Genomic DNA, 22,237 nt, shown 5'->3' with positions numbered 1-22,237 from the left:
AAAGCAAGTGCACAGTCTCTTATAATGTACCATAAATCATAGATGACCTCCTGCCTGCAAGCCAGAAGATAGAGGGCATTTTTTTTATACTGCGTGGGTGCACATTATTTTATGGGAATATTGGCACTGCTATGTATGCATGTCCAGGGGAGGGGAGGAGCTGGGGAGGGGGGAGGTGAAGGGATCAGGAGTGCTTTTCTTTGTCTTTGCTTACTATGGCCTCTACACTAAAAGCCCATTCCAATGTAGGAGTCAAAGAAGCTGAGAAAAATTAACAAGATAAAACAATAGCTATCTGATTTAGACACCATAGTAAAAAAAAAAACAAAAAACATGAACTTGACAGAGAGCAATGCAGAAAAAGGAACAGAGTTGAAGAGGCATTTTGTGGATTAAAAACTGTTGCCATAAAAATTTAACTGAAACCCATAAAAAAGCTCCCATTTAGCATGTAAAAAAGGTAAGCAAATTGGAAAAGAAGTTAAGCCAGTATAATATTAAACTGATTAAAGATAATAGATGCTACCAAAATGCTTGTGCCAGTATTGAGTTTTCTGAGTCTTTCCTCTTAGATAGTGTATTTTACAGAATCACAAAATCACTGCTAAAGTTGGAAGAGACCACAGTGGGTCATCTGGCCCAACCTCCTTGCTCAAGCAGAGCCATCCTAGAACTCATTGCACAGGATTGCATCCAGACATTCCTGGGATACCTTCATTGAGGGAGACTCTACAGCCACTCTGGGCAATCTGCTCCAGTCCATGGTCACTTGCACAATAAAGAAGTTCTTCCTCATATTCAGGTGGAACTTCCCATACATCACTTTCTTCGCATTGCCTCTTCTATTGCTTGGCATCACCAAGAAGAGCCTGATTCTGTCCTCTTGACCCCTTCCCTTCAGATACTTATAGACATTGATGAGGCCCCCTCTGTCATCTCTTCCTGAGGCTGAACAGGCCCAGTTGTCCCAGCCTCTTGTTGTAAGAGAGATGTTCCAGTCCCCTCATCATCTTTGTTGCACTCCGCTGGACTTTCATGTCTCTCTTGTACAGACGAGTCCAGAACTGGACACAGTATTCCAGATGTGGCCTCAGCAGAGCTGAATAACCTCCCTTGACCTGCTGGCAATGATGTTTTCTAATGCACCTGTTTTTGGCTTTTTCCTATAAAAACAAATATATCATAAAATGTAACACCTGTCCTACAGCAAGAGACACTGGATTGTCCAAGAAAAAAGAATTTTGGCAAAATACTCTTCAGTTTTACAGTCTTTCCTCATCTCAGGGAAAATTTGGCAACATTTAGCCCTATTCCCTAAGAATAGGGAGAAGAATAAGAATTTTATGTTCATTCACATAAAAAAAAAACTAGTTGGACAAGTTTGCCAACCAAGACATTACCTTCATAGAAACCAAGGCTCTTTTATTTAAAATCCACATGAGAAAATTGTAGTAGAGAGTTCAGTCTCATCATCTCTCTCTGTTCTCATAGCAACCCTGATAAACTGGCTATGAATCCAGAGCTGGGAAATTAATTTACACTTTACAGATTGCCTGAACCACAAACCTACATTTCCTCCTTCCAGGCAGGTTTGTGCATCGTTATGTTCCCACTCCTTAGAACTGGGCAGGCACACACCTCAGATATGCCTGCACCAGTGCATGGAGGTGTCTGCAGTTCTCTCCTGGGAAGCTGTTCCTCTTCTACCTGCTGAGAACAGAACCAAGCCAGGACTGGCAGGTAGCACAGAAGTCACTGTCTAGCCCTTCCCTCAGTCTATAAATCACTGGGAGTCTGCACAGATTGAGCACAAGGGCAGGATCAGGGGAGACATCATGGAACTTCTCACCTCCAGTGTGCAGCGGCTATTTCTTCCAGCATGACTGATAGCAACAATGCCCTGAAGACCTGAAGATATTTTCCCTGCACTGGCTGGACCCAGTAAGAACTGAAGGCTCATTGCTCCTGAAATCATTGAGCAAGGAGATAGAAACACAATGTGCAGTGTCCAAACCATAGAACAGCAATAATCACTGACCAAGGGCATGAACCAAGGAGCAAAGGAAGATTTTGCATTTTTGCCTCAGAAGTTCACATGAAATCTTTTTGAAACATAGATTTTCTTTAATATCAACCAGCGTGCTGCAGAGAGAACCATTTTTTCATGGGACATACAGAGTGCATTGCAGGAGGGAAGGAGTGATGTGAAGAAGAGGGTTGAAATGGAGAAATGGTTGGAGCACTGCTGGGCATTTGGGACCATATGGTGGGAGAATCCAAAGAGACACCATGCAGCTACAACCCCACCACAGATTACTTAGGCCCCCAGCTAGGGAAGAGCCAGAGGGAATGTGACTTCCTGAGAAAGCTGTCAGGCATGGCTGGCAGCAGCACACTCAAAAAGAAAAAATGTTGTGGGGCAATGGAAACCACAGAGGGGCTGCAACTAGAACACATATTTACCTGAGAGGAAAATGAGCAATGTTCAGTACAATGTTTTAACTACATCACAAATACAGGTAAGATCTCACCACATGGTTTTTGGGAATACCCTGGAAGAGTCCAAAGGAGCTGAAACAGGGTAATGTTCCCAATCACTAGGAATGGGCTGTACCTTACCAATAACAATACCCAATGAAATCCCAGCAGAGAGAAACCTGATGATAAAGGAATGATTTGTGGAGGTGAGGAGGCAATGTTGGAGATTGGTTTAGATCAATTCCGAAATAGGTTCAGTAGGTAGGGCAACTGCCTGAAACCATGAGACATGAAGGATTTGCATCAAGATAATTGTGATATTATGTGATTTCCTCTAATCTCTTCAGTCATGGTTCCCAACTTTCTGCAGCTCCCTTTCTGTTCACACACATTTCTTTCCATTGTCTTTCCCCTTCCCTTTTCTAGCTGACTCTTTATGAATTCTGAATAGGATATTCTGTTTCCAAGAAAATCTCCCAACCTTCCAACCCAGAACTATATTTACCTAAAAGCTGAAAATCTTGAAGCTGAAAATCTCACAACTAAACAACACTAAACACAGCTTTAAGGAGAGAATTTCTCAAGCATGGGCAGAGTTTCAGTGACTTTTAATCATGTTGACATTGATATAAAAAATTAAACTTTCAGGTGCCAGAAAATATGCCACATGAAATCCTAATAATTTTAACATATACAAGACCAGTGTTAAAAGCCTTCTTTACATTTATAGCTTTCAGCATTTGAAAAGCCATTTCTAAGCCCCTGCTTATAAGGTAAGTGCAAATAAGTAGTGTTATTGCAGAAGAGTTTTACAAAATATTTTTATGGTTGTAAGAACATTTTAAACAAATAGTCTGTATTATTTTCTGATTTCCTACTACAATTGTTTTTGTTTATTGGCATTAATTTAATCTAAAGATATTTATTCAGCCAGTTGATCATATCCATTCTTCCTTCCTCAATATAAGGTTTATCTTGAGGATTGATATCTTCTCTTTTGCGATGCACAAACCCATGTGTCTGTCCAGGGTAAATTTTAACTTCATAATCAACTTTACAGTTCTGTTTAAGCTTCTGCTCCAGCAAGGTGACCTGTAACACAGAACATTCTGTTGGCTAAGTACAAAGTTAACACATTCTGTATTTACATTCCAAAACTGTCCTCATTTTTACTTTTCTGAAAGTCAGACAATTTATCCTTGCCACTGTTTTCTTTTCTACTAATTTTATACCTAAATGCATTTCTGTTACTGCACTTGCTTTATTTTAACTAGGCCTTTTTTCCCCAGTAAAATACCATCATGTGACTGTATAAAACATAAAAAAATATTACCTGGATTACTATTACTATTAATGCCTGTAAAGGTAAAAAAACCTACTGCTCAGCATCATAAGAAGGTTACCATGTGGTGAACACTGTATGAGTTGCTTCTGATAGCGCTCACATAAAAAAAATGGGGCAGGAGTTTGAATTAATTTGAAGTTGGAGGAGGAAGGAGAGAGACAAAATCAGCAGTTCAAAGTGACTGGAATTTTTGCTAGGAAAGTTAAAGCCAATATCACTCAATAAAAACATTTTTTCCTTTGATCCCCTTGGCAGATAATCATACTTCTCCAATCAGTCCCCACTCAGGCTCCTGAGAAAGGCTATTGACAGAGTGACAGAAAGGAAAATTTCTGTAGGACAGTGGAAAAAGGAAAAGGCTAGCCACAGAATCTTTTTAATTCTCCTGCAACAAGTGATTCCATTGGAACAGGTAGATTTTATGGACCATTGGTATCACTAAAAAGGGTCTCCTGTCTTAAACCTGTCATAAGGCTTTCTTTGCATTCTTGTTAATTTCCTAGGAACTGATGAAAATCACCCAAATTTTCAAACCGAAACAGAAAATGCTTTTAGTATGGACCATTGGTATCACTAAAAAGGGTCCCCTATGTTAAATTTCTCAGTAGGCTTTCTTTGCATTCTTGCTCTTTTCCTAGGAACTGATGAAAATCACCCAAATTTTCAAACAGGAACAGAAAATGCTTTTAGTGTCATGGTAAAACTTTTTTATTTGGGGATAAACAGCATAAATTTGTATAGAAGTACTGTAAGAGTTAGTGAAAGGGAAAGAAAAGTGCAAATTAGTTTTCTACTTTGTGTTAATTAAAAACCAAATTACAAAACAAGCATGAAAAGCATTAAAAAGACAAATATCTGTGATGGGGAACTCACCTGCTCCAATGGAATAATGTCATCCTTCTCACCAAAAATGAAGAAGGTAGGATGCAGCAAATTGTGTTTGTCCTCAAAACGCCTGATCACACCTAAGGAAGAAGAAAACATACATACAAGAAGTTGTGCTACCTAAAGTAGCTAAAACACTACAAAATCTATACAGTGAAACTTTGAGACATTTTCATCAGTTACATCTGATCAGTTTGTAATGGAATTTAACACACTTTGCTTAAAAGTCCCTTCTGTTGTGGAATGTTTGCAATGTCATTAAAGATAACATCAGTTGTGTGAAAAAAGAACTGAGACCAGTTCTGTGGGAAGAACAAGAGAAGAAGTGTTCACTTGCCCCATTTTTGCAGGTTGTTTTGAGCGACTGCTTCTGACCACTGCCAGAGACAGAGCTCTGTGAAAGATGGACACTTTAGAACTGTTCACCTCTGGCTTGGGAATATCAGTTTTAAGATAATTGTCAATATTGATAAATTCACATACATGGTTACAATTTCAGTGTATGTACATTTAGACTGATATGATTTCACAAAAAATTCACATTTTAATTTTGACTATTCAAATGCATTTCAATAAAAGTTACAGTAGAACTAACCAGTGCCACCCTGGCTACTCTTTTCATTCCTGAGATTATTACAACAAAAAAGTAAAATATTAACAAGTAACACTGTTGAACTGACTCAACTGATCAGCATATCAGTGCAGCAAAACAATCCCAATCATCTTTCTGGAAAAACACCTTCAATTTGCTTTCACTTCTAATCAAAATAAATTAGTCTGGGTTCTGTAGAAGTACAGAGGTCGATAAGAAAAATATCAAAGGCAGTATAAATGCATTGACTAATGTGCGAGAGTACAGGGTTAAAACAGAAAGTTAAAAATGGTTCCTATTCATAATGAGGGACAACTGTCTAAAAGATGTAAAAGATGTGCCTAGAAGCCCTTGTGTCATCGTCAATCAAAAGGAATCTCAGCTACAGTGAGGCCATGGCATTTGGCACTATATTCACAGATGCTATCCTGGTCATGCCACTCTTTAAGTACATAGATCTTGCTGGGTACACTTGAGTGTAAAAATGTGAGTGTGCAAAATCCAATCACTTATAGATTATTTATAATAAAATGACCTTGTTCCAGTAGAAGTCACACAGAATTTTGTTACAGCAATAGCCCTACAGAATTGCTTCCTGCACTGGTATTCTGCTCAGAATGCAGCAGATATTTCAGGCTTACCATAGAGGGACACTCCAGTCTTTAAATGGGGATTCTTCAGCATCATATGTTGCACTGCTGCTCCACCCCAGCAAAACCCAATGACACCAATCTTCTTCGCACCACATTGGTCCTTTAGATATTTGAGGACGACATCAACTTCTCTGAGACATGTAAATGAAAGTGAATTAAGGCTCTAGCCTGTTTCTCTGGCCTCTTTGGTGGCTGCTGCTCAAAGTCCAGGTGGGCATCAGTCTGCTTCTGGGACAAAGTGACTGTCTTTGCATCACTCCTGGTTTTTCTCTTTCCCTTACTTATCAAATTGTCTTTATCTCAACCCATGAGTTTTCTTGCTTTGTTTCCTTTATTCTCTCCCCTGTTCCTCTCGTGAGAGCAACTGAGTGGTAAGTTGATTGACTCCTGGTTGGGGTCAACCCACAACACTACTTTACTATTATTCATTTCTAAAATACAAGACAAACTCCAGGGCAGAAGACAAAGGAGAAAATCAGACTTCCTAGATTATTTATACTAGGACATGAAGTGATTTTATGAACACCAGTCCAATTAATTTCACAAATAGCAGTAGTTGTCCTACAGGGGAACACAAATAAAAATTTGAGACCCACAGCCAGTCAAGAGTGTCCTGTTATCACAAATGTGACTTACACGCAAAACATCTCTCACAAGGATGACAAATACTTTATAAAATTGTGGAAGCAAAATTCCAGTTGTTTTTTCTAAATTAGCAGTTACTTTATGTAATCAAGCTATGTGTCAGATAAAAATGGGAAGAATACAGAAAAGTGGAAAACAGTATGCTTTGAATTAGCTGTGATCTGATGGGGAGCAGAAGAAATGTTCCCTCGTTACACAGTGTTTGCATTTGCACCCTATCTAAAATCCATGGAATTTGTGCCTTCCTGTGGGATTGAAGCAGCTGGAGTGAGCTGCATTTTCTAGCCTTTGCTGGTTCTTTCCTTTTCATTCATTCATTTTGCTTCTATTTTCTGTACAGACAAACACTGGGAACTTTTATTCTTCAAATGTCTACTTTTATCTGTAAAGCACCACTCACATAACCATGAGCTTGTCCCATGAGCTGCATGAACTTTCTATTTGTGGACATCCAGATATATTTGACCCACTAATAATTTAGGATCTAATTTTACATTTCTACTGAGGCAAAAATTCCTATGAAATACGGATGTCCCATGTCCCCTCGATGGATGAGGAACAATGGCTATACTTGTCTATTTTGCCGGCATCTCGTGTTTTCACCCAGTCATCGAAAGATGCCCAGTCGTTAGAAGGTTTCCAAGCTTCTTGTCCCACAAAAAAATCTGGGCAGATGGCTCTGCAAGAAAAATGAAAATATTTTATGCCCATGAAATAATACTGGAAAAGGATTAAAGGGAAGGCCATATGTACTACACAACAAATTTTTTGCTGAATACATAGTACGTAACCCTCACCAAAGCATTATACCAACAATCCTCAATAATTTTCTACATGTAATAAGAAGACTTAGTATAATTTCCAGTTACATTTTACCCTGTTAAAATTCATTACTTAATTTGATAAATAGTTAACTGTAATTGAAAATCCTTGGTGGTTTCCTACCAAACTTAAAAAAAGAAATCCAAAACCAAACCAAAGAAACTACAATTTAAATGATATGTATGTTTAGCCTGGAAGGAATACTATCCCAATAATACAGGAAAGAGGACACTCAATATGCTTTTCATATATTTGAGAATTTGTTTCTCTATTTGGCACAAGCTAGTGTACCTTCCCTTCATAGAAAGATCTTCAGCTTTTTTGGAATTTTTACCATAACAGCCAAGTTGCACAGAGGAAGGGAGGAAGCAGGCTTCTACAGGCTCAAGGAGGGTAAAAGATGCAGAATAAGAAAATTTTATGTTTCTCTCCTCTTCTTCTGTGATTACCTACTAACTCATTATGGTAAGACTACTCAATTATTTATACTTCTTTCACTGTTTTACTAGAAAGCCCCTTGGAGAAAGGGGCAACGAAAGACTGTGAAATTATTTGTGTTTGTATGGTTTATATGAAAAAAGGAAACAGTTCAATAAACTTTCATATTAAAATAATCTTTGAAAACAGCAGTATTTCTTACATGTATCCATTAGTTGTTAGCATATCAGCTATGTATCTGGTGTTTGGGAGCTGCCATCCAAATATGTCATGAATCACAATCACAGCTTTGTCGGTGCTGGCAGAAGGTTTGCAGACATAGGCTTTGATGTGCCCAACTTGAACCTCCTGCCCACGGCCTCCATAGTCAAACCTGTCCCCAATATCACATGGGCAGGGCCTCGATTCATTGGCCATGTGGGATACTAAGGAACAAAAAATATTCAGTAGTGAATACCAAAGCATGCCATACTGAAAAATGTCAGAAGACAGCGGTATCATCAGCTATTGAATTTCTTAATCATTGCAGTAACAGGATGAACATGCTCATTACTGTTTGATCTAAAATGCAGAATTAGTCAATAAGCCCATTGGGTTATTTAACATAAATAAGTTTATTGTTAGAGTTTCTTATGAGTTAGGAAGTCTTCAGCAGAGACCTAGTACATGCTCAGATTTCCATGCCCTACAGTGAATAGTACAATAAAAATAAAGTTATGACCAAGCAGCTAGGCAACCATCACAAACTATTTACATAGTAATGAAGCCAATCCTTCCACTCTTCATCATGTGTATTTCCTGTCAGGAATGCATAGCTTTCTTTAGTAGACAGTAAAGGCTTAATACAAGACACAGCATTTTGAAAGAAAAAAAACAACAGCTACTATGTAGAAAGATATAATTACACATAGATTAAGCATTATATTTTCACCCAGGGACTTAAAATATTACATAACTGAAATTTTCAGTGTCAATAAATCCTTTTTCTAAACAACTTTAGCCTCAGATGTTGCAGACTTTTGAAGAAGGATACTTAAGAAAGATGCAAAAAAAATGTACCAGCACAAGTCAGAGTATAAACTTGTATTCCTTTAATATTAAATAAAGAATGCACTAAAACCCCAAGAAGAAAAAAAGAAAACCAAATATAAAAAACCCAAAATCTTAAAACTGAGCCAAATCTTTTACCAAGAAGGTAAGAGTAGGGTATACTTTTTTTTTTCCAAATTATTGCTTAAATGAAAATAAACAAGTAATTCACAAAGGTCAAAAAGTACCAGCATAATCTAACACACTTTTATGTAGCTGCTTGGACTCAAGTTAATGATTGTCTGCCATCAAGCTTAGGTTAACCATCTGAAAAATTCCTGAATAACTCCTGTGAATATTCACACAGCATCTACAAATTATTCAAGAGCATGGAAAAAATTTAGATAAAGCTCTGCCCAAGCTCTTTATAGATAAATGATGTGTATTGCCATAGAAACTTTGCTAGCAAAGAAACAAGGATCTTCAAACTTGACTGTGTCAAAAACACAGAGAGAAATAGTAAAAAGCAGTTTACTGAAGTGTCCCTGGACAAGTGAGACTTAAAGATTTATGGCAGTAAAGGGACAGTTTTACGGAAGCCAATGAACAACCTGGCAGACAGAAAATTTGGACTGAATTCTAGAGGCCAACAAATTCTGGATTTCCAGACTTTAAAATTCAGAATATCCCAAGCAGTATCACCAGGGCTAGTCTGCAGATACAAGGAGATTTCATTTCACAGATCAGTTCAGATCAGTTTAAGACAAGCTGTGTCATATTTGAAAGCTGTATTATCTCTGGGCACACATCTAAACTGGTATTCTACATTTTCGTTTTTAAATAAGCCACAACCATAAGTGTCCTTTTTTTTCTCTTTTTTCTCAAGTTGTGGTCTCACATATAGGACTTCTAATTTAAGATAAGTTTACTAGGAAAAAAATAAATGAATGAATAAATGATAATATAAGGCAAAATACTGTGCAAATGTATCACAGGAGGAAGTTCATAACTAATTTTCCATTCACAAACTGTTTCCCACTGATTAGACTAAATCAGAAAAAATAACAAAACCAGGAATTAAATATTAAAGAAAGTTATATTTCAGAACTCCAGAAACACAAATACAATGCCCTTACCAGTATATCCTCAAAGGCTTTAATTGAAAACATTTCATACTATCTGATAAAATGTAAAGCAACACATAGAACATGAAATACTTAAAGATGTAGATATATTCACTCATGAAAACATCTTCAGATGCAAGACTGTGAGGGATAGCATTGGCTTGTATGGTTTATAAGCCATATAGACTTCCAAGCTCTGTAGTATAGGCAAGATACGTCAGTGTTTCTGCATGTGCTGTAGTACAAAGAGCATCTCTTACTATTCCTAAGATACTATTGAAACATTGCTTAAAAATTAATTTCCCCCTCTTACATTTATCAATGCTATTATTTTAGGAGGATCTGAAAACCCACAGCCTTGGTGTGCCACCATTTCCACCTGCAAGCACTTGAGAATTTACTGGAAGACCAAACAAGAATTAATTTTCAGATACTTGAATCTGCAGCTAGTAAAAATATAAAGATACTGCTGTGTGGCACCATCATTTTCAATACTGAAAGAGTCTCCTGAGTCTTCCTCCTCAGAGGTCTTCCCCACCTCTGGAAGGAAAACAGCAGTTTTCTGAACCATCATCTCAGAAAGAAAAAAAAAATGGGGGGGGGGGGGGGGGGAAGGGAAGAAGGTAACCCCCAACTGCATTTAAATGAGCTTGCACTCTGCCTGCAGATAAAATGGAAGTCTCCCGAACATGCTGAGTCACACCTCGCAAGCGCTTGTTCTACGTTTCTGAGGGGGAAAAGAAGCCATGACTTTAAAAAACCCAGAGAAGCCCACCCATACCTGTAGCGCTGCAGGTGTGCGAGGCAGCAGACGGAGGATGCGAGAGCTCAGCGGGGCTGAGCTGGATCCCCAAACAAAGCGCGAACTCCCTAAAGGAAAGGGCGAGCAAGGATCAGGTTCCTTTAAAAGAGAGTTACATAAATCCTGCCTTTATCTGTGCGCCCCGCCGAGAGACGAAGCTTTTCAAGCTGTTCCTGTCACCGCCACCGCCGCTGGGCTGCGCTGCTGTAGCTGAGTACCGAGCCTGCTTTTGAATTTACACGAAATGGTATTCACCCTCTGTGAAAAACGCCAATCACTTGGTTTTTAAAATTTTAAAAGTTTGATAATAATAAAATTGTTATAAAATAAATAATACAATTAGAGTAATAAAGTTGAGAGTTAGGACAATTACGAGACAATAAAAAGCAAAGAATTACGAACATCCGGATGCTCTCGGACACTAAGTCACAAGAAGCATGCCTTGTGAACAAAGGAATAACCTTAAAGCAATTCACTTGTTGCATATTCATACATCCTTCATGGTTATGCATACATTATATTTAAAACAAGAAACTCTCTCTTGTATGTCAGCTGTTTCCTTTATTCCCCATGGTGTCTTTGAGTCTGAGCAAGGCCTGAAGAAATTAGTTTCTTCTGAGAAGAAGGCATAAATTCCTCTCCTTTGGAAGATTTAGGTGTTCCTCGAAGTGACTATCTTATTCCTAAAAACCCCCATCCCCCCCACATACATAGTCTCTATTTTAACATTATGTTGGAACCTAAAACTATATTTAACACACTACTTAAGAGAATTAATACATCATAACTTTCTAACATTACACATATAATATTCATTGTAATATTTGCGAAAAGCCAATCATAAAATATGCATTTTTCACACCCCCGGAGGGCTTTTTCTTTCCCTTTCAAAACCACATTGATTTAGCTGAACAATCCACCTGAAGACCTTTTTTTTTTTTTTTTTTTTTTTAAAAGTGTTTCTATGTTTTTAAAGGTTGGGGTCGAACACCAACTTTTAAATACTACATTGGCATAATTAATTCCTGAAACTATTTATCCATGGGTAAAAAAGACATATTTAAAATCATCATTAGAGTGAGGTAGGGAAGTAGAAATGCCATTTCAAAGCTCTATACTAGACGAAGTTTATACAATCCAGGAAAAATATTTTCTCTTCAGAATGGAAATAAGTAGCATGTGAGGAAGTAATAGCTTTCTAGATTGCTGTACCTCCATGTTAATTAGTAAGTGTTTAAAATACAGACATCTTTATCCTATCACAGGATATTTAATACATTGTTTTTCATTTTTAGTTTCTGGCTGACCCTTGTATCCTTCCCATTCTTCCGATTTTCTTTTTCTGGGATTATTTTGTAAAGACCTTTAGCTAAATATATTAGCAATCCAAAATTCCCTGTTTCCTCAGAGGTGCATCTATGAAGTGGACTAAATGCACGCTAGTCTAACACACTTTTGCCTTACAGTTTAGTACTCATATGTAAAGTGTTTGCTCATATTTTAAGTAGCTTTATTAATGCTCTTTGTTTGCAATCCCTAAAATACAGTTAAACAAATGAAAAAAAGCCCATCCAAGAGTTCCAGAGCAAAGTCATAAGGCTCAAACCTCAGTCCTTTTGTTTTATGTTTTTGGCTCTTCCCACTTGTGCGCCACAAATTATATCACACAAGGACATTAGGTCCTCCAGATCAACTTTAGAGTACAGCAATCAAATAAATGAGAGAACAATTGTGAGTTTTCATCATTCCCAGAAAACAAAAATGGCAGCAATGTTTGCAGAACCTTCTCTCCAACAGAGCTGTTTAATCACATTTCCACTTTCTTAGTTATGTGGAAATAATTCTTTATACATAAGACTATTATTCTTTATACGTAAGACTATTCCACTTTACCTTAATATTATGGTTAAACCTTGGAAACTAAACTGCTTTTGATTTCCTGTTGTTTCATGATCCTTGATAGGCAATCCATGTTGATTTTTCACTTTTGACCTAGAAGTCAAAACTTAATTCAGTGCATCCATGATCTCCGTACATGCATTTGGCTGCACTTACAATGTAAACACTCGTCTCAGATATCACATTTTCTGCTCCTATTCAGAGACTTACATTTTTATAATGAAAATTTGGCTGTACGTGTAGGAACTATAATAATATATATTATATATATTATCCATATATAAAAATACACATATATAAAATACACATTTATAACATAACTATGATAATATGGTTCAGTAGCTATCTACCCTTTCTTTTCACGGAAATACTGCATGTCACTTTGTTTTTTTTTCTTTTTGCTTAGTCACGGTGTTAGTGTTGCAGTTCACATGCCATTCCAGAATGAATGAATGACTGCTGTTCTCTAAATAGATGTCCTGATCATTCTGTCCCACATTAACAAACCTTCTAACACTAATGGAACACCATTAATGTGGAGTTATCCATGTTTGACATTGGAGTAATTAAGGCACAATACACTTCCAGACTTCTGCATTCTTCTCCTGGAAAATATGTGTTATGACAGCTGTATCACCCAGGAAACAGCTGCATTTATATATTACATATAGTTGGTATCATATGAAAATAAACAGTTAATTAGCAGTTTCAGTTCAGAATTCTCTGAGGACCTCCCCATGAGAAAGATGGAGGGTCATTAGCATCACGTAATGTAGGAACACCTTAACAAACCCATTAAGAGAAATACAGGTCATTAGTACTGTTGACTATCTTTACATGAGAGACACCACAATAAATATTTCTCTGACGGTATATTTAATTTGAGAGACTGTCATTAGTAAAATTAAGACTTCCCTAAATTACATTTTTCTCCTCATTTAAATTATATGTAGTCTTTATTTGTAGCCCTGAAAAGGTGAAAAGGGACATACACTCATGTTTGGTTTTCTTATAGCTTTAGAAGTACCAGGACCCAGGAACTAGCTTGGTTCAAACTAATGATCACAAGCCTTTCTCCCTCTTTAATTATGAGGCATAATTAAACCATGGAAGTCACTGTCATAAGGCGTGCTACAGCTCAGCAGTTCAAATAAGTTCCAAAGGTGTCTGCCAAATCCACAGACTCTTGGTCCACTGGTGGCCATTTGACACAGTTGCAGGAGTGGCATTAGAAATTTCTAGCTCAGAAATCCCCTGAAGCACAGGTTGCCAGGATGTTTAGCAAGGGGGGATATTCCCTACTGCTGGCCACAAATGGAGGATGGGTGCTGCAGTGGATCCAGTCTTGAGCTGATGAGACATGGAGAATTTTGTCATATCACTGACAGAAAAACTAAGGAACAAGTTACATCGTGCAAAAACATGAATTGTTTTGAAATATGAGATTTCTTCTTCAGGCAGCAGCCATGGTTGTAAGCCTCACATTAAAATGTCCTGTCTGCACATTGCATTGCACACTTCAGTTCCTAAACTGATCAGTTTAGGAATCTGTAGTGTCTCACAGAGCCACAGGGAATCCAAAAAAGTAGAGCCCCCTCTGAATTACCTTAGCCACAAATTTGAAAGAGTGTGCTCCCTTACATCACCTGCTAAACACACATCTGCCACCAGGCTACAAGTCCAAAAAGGCTTCATCTCTCTAAATAAGCTTCACCAAACTATGTGTTTGTGTTCCTAAATTTCAGGCTTGTGATTTATTTGGAACATGGATGAACAAGGGCCATAATACAAGATTAATTTACCATTAGTCTAACTGCAAATATTAATATGAATCTCAAGGAACTGGAGAGTATTTCAGAGCATGTTAAAGCATTACATGCACTTTTGCACCCAGATCCTAGAAAATTTGTTAGGAGGCCTCCCAATTACAAAGATATGTTCATAACAAAGGTATTTCCTATATGTGAAATATATGACAGTGCCACATACACTATAACTGAACAAAAAGCCTCTAACAGACACATATGGATGCAATTTGTCACATCCTACATGGTTTATGGGTTCCTAAGACCAATAGAAAAAAGTGTCATACAGCAAAGGATATGTCCCTGAGTAGAGTACTCCAAAACAGCAGTGGAATTTTGATAAAACTTTTTCACTTGGGTTAGTAATCACACTTTTACAAAAGAAAGAGACTTTAAAATATATATAGATAGATTTCATTCTTTTCCTAGATTACATTAGCTTTCCTATGTCTAGTTCCATTTTTCTGCTTGTTGTTTTTTTTTTTTTTTAATCTTCAAGCACTATTAGGAGTCTGAGTTTTAACTCACAATTTAGGATGGAAATTAAAACATGCAGAAATCAAAGATGATGGAGGATATTAGCATATTTGATGAAGGGGAATTAAGTCATCTCTTTCAGCAAAAATGAAAAATTTAGGGTTCATGAGATCAGATATATCATCAGAATCTTTGTTTAGTCCTAGAAAACACGTAAACAAAATCTTCAATTGACATTTTAGGGGAAAACCAGACTCAAATAGAGCATCCTGCAGTGAGAAATTTTTGTATCTCACACAATATGTAGCCATACATACTATCTTTATTTTGAAGCTACTGATATCAGGGCTCCTCAAAAGATACCTTTCTAGAATAAAACTCTATTTAAGCCAGTTTCTTAGTATAGACAGAATATCTGAATAAAGTCTTCAAAGATATTTTCTGTGCATACAAGCTTCAGTTCTTTCAAACTGACTGAGAAAAACAATGCTTTAGTAAGCAGTCCCAAATGTTTTTGAGAACATCAGGAAAGGGCAACTCAGCTATCCCAGCTTCTTGAGCAGAGCACAAATAGGAAAGCTAGTGTTAAAATAAAGGAAAACTCATGCTAAAATAACTTCGATCTAACTTTACAGAGCAGCTACAACAAAAACAACACTCTCTGCTCCTGGGTGACGTTCTGGCTCTGCAGAATGCAGAGCAGTAGTAAACAGGAAAAAGGAAGCTAAATTAGGAAAGTGACCCAAGGACAATATGTATGTCTGTCCAGATCCAAATTAAGGACATGTCTGCTATGACCCTTCCAAAACTAGGAACAAATATCCTCACCACTGTCTTCTTTGCATAGTGTCCTTCCAACTCTGCTAAAAATATCTCTCTTCATCAGGTTATAGCCTCATTTGAAAAAATGATGCCACATCAAGTGTTTACGCTACACAATATGCTTATGCATTTGTACCTGCTTGTAGAACATTCTTGGATTTACCTACTATAGAGAGATGCACCGGCCTCTAATTCCAAGTGTGTGATCATCAGGTGACCTGCATCAACACCACCCAGTTAAAAACCAATGACCCCTAATTTCTTTGAACCACACTGCTCCCTTAGATATTTCAGCATCAGCTTCTCTGGAACATGTAAGAAAATGCAAATCAAGCAACCATAGTAAAACCAGTATCTGATAATATACAAATAAAGAGGTACATATATGACTGTCATGATATTATGCTGCAGCTATATTTTCTTTTGCATACTTTAATTAATTAATCATTTCAAGTCAATGTAAAGGTTGCTAATCTGATATCTTCAGAAAGAGAAAAAAGATATCTCAATGGGATCCAATTTAAAAAGCAACATAACTACATCAAAGAAAATCTTAAAGGAATGGATTGGAAAAGGATGGATATTGATTACACACCTACCTAAGAATGAAAAAATTTACCATTCTGGGAGAAGCTGGAGCAGTTTTTGCTTTGTAAATTTTGATAGAAAAGTAGTAAAAACCTCTCTAGAAAATACTACTTATTAGCCAGTGCAAATGCTGACAATAACTCTAAGTTGTCATCTGGGATATTTGTTGCAGGGATGTTAATGCAACAAACATGGTAGATGTTTTCAGAATTTACAGTGTAGTCTGAAATGCATCTTTCCAATATGCTGTGTTCTGAACATACTTGTTTACCCCTGTTAGCATGTGTCACCATGCAGAGACAGTAAAGAGAAAGTATTGCTGGGAGCAGGGTGGCAGTTCATGCTTTTATATCACCTCCAGGGTGCTCCCAGTCCCAGTTCCTCACCCCCTTGGGCACCAGTGGAATTCCCCAATAAACCAGCCTCGCAAACACAACCTTATCTGCCAACGAACAAACACACACAACAAGCAAATTAAGTGCCAAGAAATTCTTTCCTGACTGGAGCTGACACTTGAAACGTGTGAATTGCCTGTAAGAAATGCCAGGCAGCACCCAACCCTGCCTTCCCATTGCAGCAGACAGGGGACAGATTCCAAGCTAAAAAGTTTCCAAGACACCTGACCCCTGTGAGAAAGAAGCACTCTGGAAATGGTCCAGCTATGTCTCCCATAACCTTCTCAACAAATACTCAAGCTCAGCAAGGTTCAATGCAGCTACTCCCAATAATTCAAGATATTTGCTCTCCCAGGAAAGTTAATTAGCTCAGCCTCTAATTAGTCTGACCCCTTCTCAGGGTTGTCTTGCCAGCAGCTTCCCTCTCTATTATTGAGGCAGCAGAGCCTGCTAGTGACAGTTCTTTGCTGATAAATGTGTGGGCCGTGCTGCACAGAGGAGGGGAAGATGCGATACTCCTTCTGCCTCCCAGCACCATGTTCCCTAGGGAGCCACTGGACCTCACTCTGCCTGATTATGCAGCCATCACCTGCCTGGGGGCATTTACATGATGCTGGGAAAGTTCTCTCACACAATCAGTAACTCCTTACTTCTTTCCATACAACGCCTTAAAGGATCAGTCTGTTAAACTCAGTGAGACGTCAGGTCAGAATTATGGTTTCTCACGATTTGAGTCACTAAGCACTTTTAAACTGGGCTTTTTGAAGCACAGGAAGCAACTTTTGTCAACAGCAGATGACAACAATTCTTCACCAAGCCACTACTGAGAAAGTTGTCCTTGAATTCTCTTCAAGCAAAATCACTGATTCCATTCACTTCTAGGAAGTCATTTCAAAAGGCTACATTTGCTAGTGTAGCTAAAGTAGCTGCATCCAATCTCAAACAAAACAAAAAGAAACCCCAAACCAAAACAAACCAAGTTTTTTAAAGAAATGGAAAAAGGCAGTTTCTGACAGCAGCAGGAATGTGATATCCAGCTCCCTGTATTTTCCTACCATCTCAAGTTTTCAGCCAATCTTCAGATTCAGACCACTCATCAGAAAGCTTCTAAACTTCTTTTCCTCATATAAGTCTGGGCAGCTTGCTCTGCACACATAGACTCAAAAATTAAAATTTAATTAATTAATCACACACTGAGATTTTTTTTGGCCCTTCATTGCATGGAAGATTTCTATCCAGACATAATTTTGATCTCTTTTTTTCCTGAGAAAGTAATGTTTTTAAGTAATATTGTTACCTATTCCACAAAAATACCTATGAGCATTAGAAAACATTTAAATATACCTATAATTGCTTTTTTCAATGACCAAACCAAAAAATACATTCTGTGGTACAAATCTGGAAAATATTAATACTCTTATCCATAGTATTTAATTTGTTTTTTCCTGGGTTTGAGTACATAATTTGAAACTATACACAGTAAAACAGCACATGATCTCATAAAATATGATAAAACTCTGTCCTGATTACAAAAAATTTATTTTGCATACAACATCTAGTATTTAACCTAAATCCATAGTTGGATGGATCCATGTAAACTAAGACAATTACATAAAATAGTTGTTTACATGATGAGGCTTACTTATGAGCTAGGAAAAACCAAAACAACAGACGCCTGATGGGCTGAGGTCAGCAAAGAACAAGTAAAGGGAAGCTGTGTGAGAAGGAGGAGAAGAGTGTTTCATTCATCTGGTGACTGGAAAAAGGGAAGTGCAGTAAGAGTCCACTCCGTACTGAGCTCCTGCATCACAGGATGCAAACCCTGGCTCTGGATGAAATGTGTTGCATGACCAGCAGCAGCAGACAGAGTTTCCTCATGCAGGAGGAACTCTGGAGACTGCTATCACTAGGTAACCACCAGGTGTTGCTGTGTGTTCTTCCAAGCCCATCCCAGCTGGAAGCAATGGGATCCCTGAGAAACAGCAATCATCTTTCACTTATTAATATATCTTTGGCTCTCTCCATCCTCAGACACACCTCATGGATGTTATTGAACATGGTGAAATGACTGGGTCCGTTTGGCCTAAATCAGACTAAAATATGTTGCAATCATTTATTTTTCTTCACCCTGTTTGATAATTTCTATAAATTCTATTAAAAAAAAAAATAAAAAAAGAAAACCCAACAGTGACACCCAGTGACACCCAGAGCATAAATGTATTTGGAAATGTATGGGCAAAACTGTGCAGCCTTTGCGTAACGATCTGTTGGAAACACATAGTGCTTTGAAAGTGAACCTTCCCAAACCCATGCAGAAGATCATGTTTTCCCACTCAAAATGATCTAATAAGGCAATAGACATCAGGCTTAATATGATCTCTGAAATAGAGTTCCCATAGCTCCTCATTCCATACTGCACCAGGAAAATTTCATCTGTTTTCCTCTCAGTAAGCATTGATGCACCAGTTCAGCAGCATCTTGGACAATATATGCAACTTCTCTTCTTTTGGACATGGCTGTCTGAAAATGCTCAGTTCTCTTGAAGCCTTCTTTCCTTGACCACCACATTCTTAACAGTTTGGGTGGAAGGAAAGAAGGTATCCCAAAAATAAGTATGGCAGAGGATGAATCATAGGGAAAATTTGCAAGGTAGTATATAAAAATACCAATTGATCAGACACTGGGCACTTTTGACAGAGCAGACTCTTGCTGTAGCAGAGCAGCGCATTGCCATAGCAGTGATTTGCCACTATCCTGCACAGCATGGAGGGTGTGTGTCCAGTCTCACATTGACAACATCTGCATTTGGTCACAAGGCAAACATACTGCCAAACATGGAGCAGGATAGGGGACGTCAGGAAAGACAGTAACAGGGAACAAACAACAGACCCTTGCATTGTTCTAGTGTGTCAGTAAAACCCTAATGCTTGTGAAGATAGGTTTTTTTTCTCAAGAGACAGTTTTTCCTCCTTGAACTCCGACTGACAGATCTCAGCCACACCACACCTGTCTGCTGACATCTGGCTTCCCTCATGCTCCATAGGCTCAGGGCATTAAAGACACTTTCTCTTCAAACTAGACTTCTACAGAATCATTGGGTGGTTTGCCTTTTGGTACTGCATGTCTGTTCAAACCCTATATAAATGTCTTTAATGTATAAAGCAAATGGAGTACATTGCATCATGTCCAGTTATTGCAAGATTTTTCTGCATTTTGGAATTTAACTGTTGCAGGACATAGCAAATGAATGTGAAAGATTTGAAGGGGGAAGTATTTAATATTTAATATTTATATGTATTTAATAACCACAGATGCATATGAACTATTCACCTACCCATATTCAAAATATATCACATTCATTCATATTTCTGCTGATGGACATTTTTAAAAATCCCATCATATAACTCAGATTGAATGACTTTATTTTAAAAAAGGCTTGCAAAAACAGAATGTGTTTCAGAACACACTGTTTTTAAAAGCCATCTCCCTTTGCTGGGAAAATAACCAAAATCACCTTTTATTTCATTATGTTTTCAATATTCTACGTGTCTAGTCACTTCTTCTGTAATCAGTAAAGAATGAAGGAAGCATGCTCTACTCTGCTACACAGAAATTTTATTTTTTGGGTCTGTATTATGGAAATGCATTGCTCAAACTGTCCTGGTAATAGCTTCCTTTCACAATTAACAGTTCTAATGTAAGACTAGAAATCATAAAGAGTGGGATTTCTTGGAAAATAAAAGATTTCTTACATGCATCCATTAGTTGTTAGCATATCAGCCATGTATCTGGTGTTTGGGAGGTGCCATCCAAATATATCATGAATCACAATCACAGATTTGCCTGTGCTGGCAGGTGGTTTGCAAATGCACACCTTGATGTGCTCAACTTGTACTTCCTGCCCCACAACGCTCATAGTCAAATCTGCCTCCAGTATCACACAGGCAGGGCCTCATTCCTCAGCCATCTAGGAATCTGCAGGAAAGCAGAAATGAAAACCAGTTGTTATCTGCAATAACAACTATGATTATGAGTCAGTCTTCATGCAGTCCTCCCCAGCCCCCTCCAGACACGTAACAATATCCACTTGGTACAGCAAGGTTGGAAGGGAAATTCCAGGTGTTTATTGTAAACAGGCTGTTGACATGTTTATGATATAAACATTAATTTCAGGACAGCCAGCATAACCTATGAGAGAGTTAAGGACCGAGGAAGGGTTTATGTCAGTCTACCGCTCCTAGCTTTGTACCTGGAGCAATTCAGCACATGATAAATACATTTCCATGTGATGTCGCACACACTGCTTCATAACCACTCCTCTCATGTGGTCTTACAGTTCCTCCTCACACACTGGTGACCTCTTGCTGTAACTCCTGGGAGACCCCACTGTCATCATGCTGTTTTTCTGACTACTGTTCTCTTCAAGCTTTCAATCTGTATGTTGCCTTTCCCTTCCTCTTTAGAGACTCCAAAGCTGCTGCTTCCTATATGCACTTTGCTGGTCTCTTGTATCCCCTGGCATACCTAATCCTTTCCCAGGGTACCTATCATTAACTGATATCTAAAGGTTTTAATAAATCATCTTGAAGATAAATCAGCAGAGGGTTTCTTTGCAAAGTTATAAACTGTGCAATCTGAACTGAGAATGGTCAGAAGAATAGAGACAGACCAGTGATGTGCATATAACACGTCCTCATACAGCACAAATACATAACTTTTCCAGAGGTATGCATTTTAAAGGACAAGCTGGAACCTACTGCATTTCTCCTCAAGTGAAGAAAGGTTTCTATAGAGTTTATGATCTAGGATGCCTTCTCAGATGTAACCCTCAAGCTCACTTCAGTTTCTTGTATCTTTCAACAGGAGACAGGCCACTGTAGCATCTTTTTAAACCAAACTAACATTTGGTGATCTCTTCCCCTTCACAGGCATTAGGTAGTCACACAGAGAGCATTTATTTGACACTAGTCAGAGAAGCTGTTCAAAACCTTGCTCTGCTGTCACTCTTAACTGATCAAAATGGAACTGTTTGCTTATTCCCATGTAAATGCATGTACTGGAACAATATTCCTTGGTCTGGCTGGTCCGCTTTACTAAAGTGAAATGCAGCATGCTGGCTATAAAAATCAGATTTGCTCTTCAATGCTTAACTGCTTTTTGTTCAGGATATATCTTAGTTATTTATCCCATTCTAGATTTTCTAACTAATTAAAATAGTTAGAAAACTATTAAATAAGACCTAATAAAACATCTAAATAAGACCTCTAATACACTTCTAAAAATCCCTCTTCAATTTCTCTGCTACAATTGTAATGCAGTAGACAGTATTAAAAACAGTTTCAAGATTAATTTATCACATAAACCCTCTCTAGAAAATAAAAACAAATAGCAAAACAATTTGGGTAAGACCCAGTTTGGGCAGAGGCTTATCTGTGAAC

At 37.9% G+C, this 22,237-nt stretch overlaps 1 protein-coding gene across 2 annotated transcripts; it reads right to left on the bottom strand.

Annotated features, from left to right (window-relative positions):
* Positions 1-3,069: 3,069 nt before the first annotated feature.
* Positions 3,070-11,263, bottom strand: LOC110474744 (carboxymethylenebutenolidase homolog). 2 transcript variants are annotated; one of them, XM_085571706.1, is made up of 7 exons: positions 10,793-10,931; positions 8,613-8,656; positions 8,061-8,283; positions 7,170-7,277; positions 5,942-6,084; positions 4,697-4,788; positions 3,070-3,570 (listed from the first exon to the last, which is right to left on the bottom strand). In XM_085571706.1, the coding sequence occupies exons 3-7, from the start codon at positions 8,273-8,275 to the stop codon at positions 3,391-3,393; spliced, it is 738 nt and encodes a 245-aa protein (XP_085427832.1). In that variant the 5' UTR covers positions 8,276-8,283; positions 8,613-8,656; positions 10,793-10,931; the 3' UTR covers positions 3,070-3,390. The 2 variants fall into 2 exon arrangements, with proteins under 2 accessions (XP_085427832.1, XP_021394082.3); XM_021538407.3 differs by lacking the exon at positions 8,613-8,656 and having other exon boundaries at positions 10,793-11,263.
* Between the last annotated feature and the right edge of the window lie 10,974 nt (positions 11,264-22,237).

This window comes from Lonchura striata, chromosome 2 (genome assembly GCF_050655825.1).
Source record: "Lonchura striata isolate lonStrDom1 chromosome 2, ASM5065582v1, whole genome shotgun sequence".
NCBI lineage: Eukaryota > Metazoa > Chordata > Aves > Passeriformes > Estrildidae > Lonchura > Lonchura striata.
This window is presented reverse-complemented; position numbering and strand designations above follow the sequence as displayed.

Bases quoted from the DNA above. Each gene is read 5' to 3' on its own strand.
- LOC110474744 (XM_021538407.3), bottom strand. From the start codon at position 8,275: ATGGCCAATGAATCGAGGCCCTGCCCATGTGATATTGGGGACAGGTTT. The intron at 6,085-7,169 runs GTATAGCCATTG...TACATGTCTCAG, and splicing joins GATGCCGGCAAAATAGACAA to AGAAGTTGATGTCGTCCTCA. The intron at 4,789-5,941 runs GTAAGCCTGAAA...CTTCTTCCTTAG, and splicing joins GACTGGAGTGTCCCTCTATG to GTGTGATCAGGCGTTTTGAG.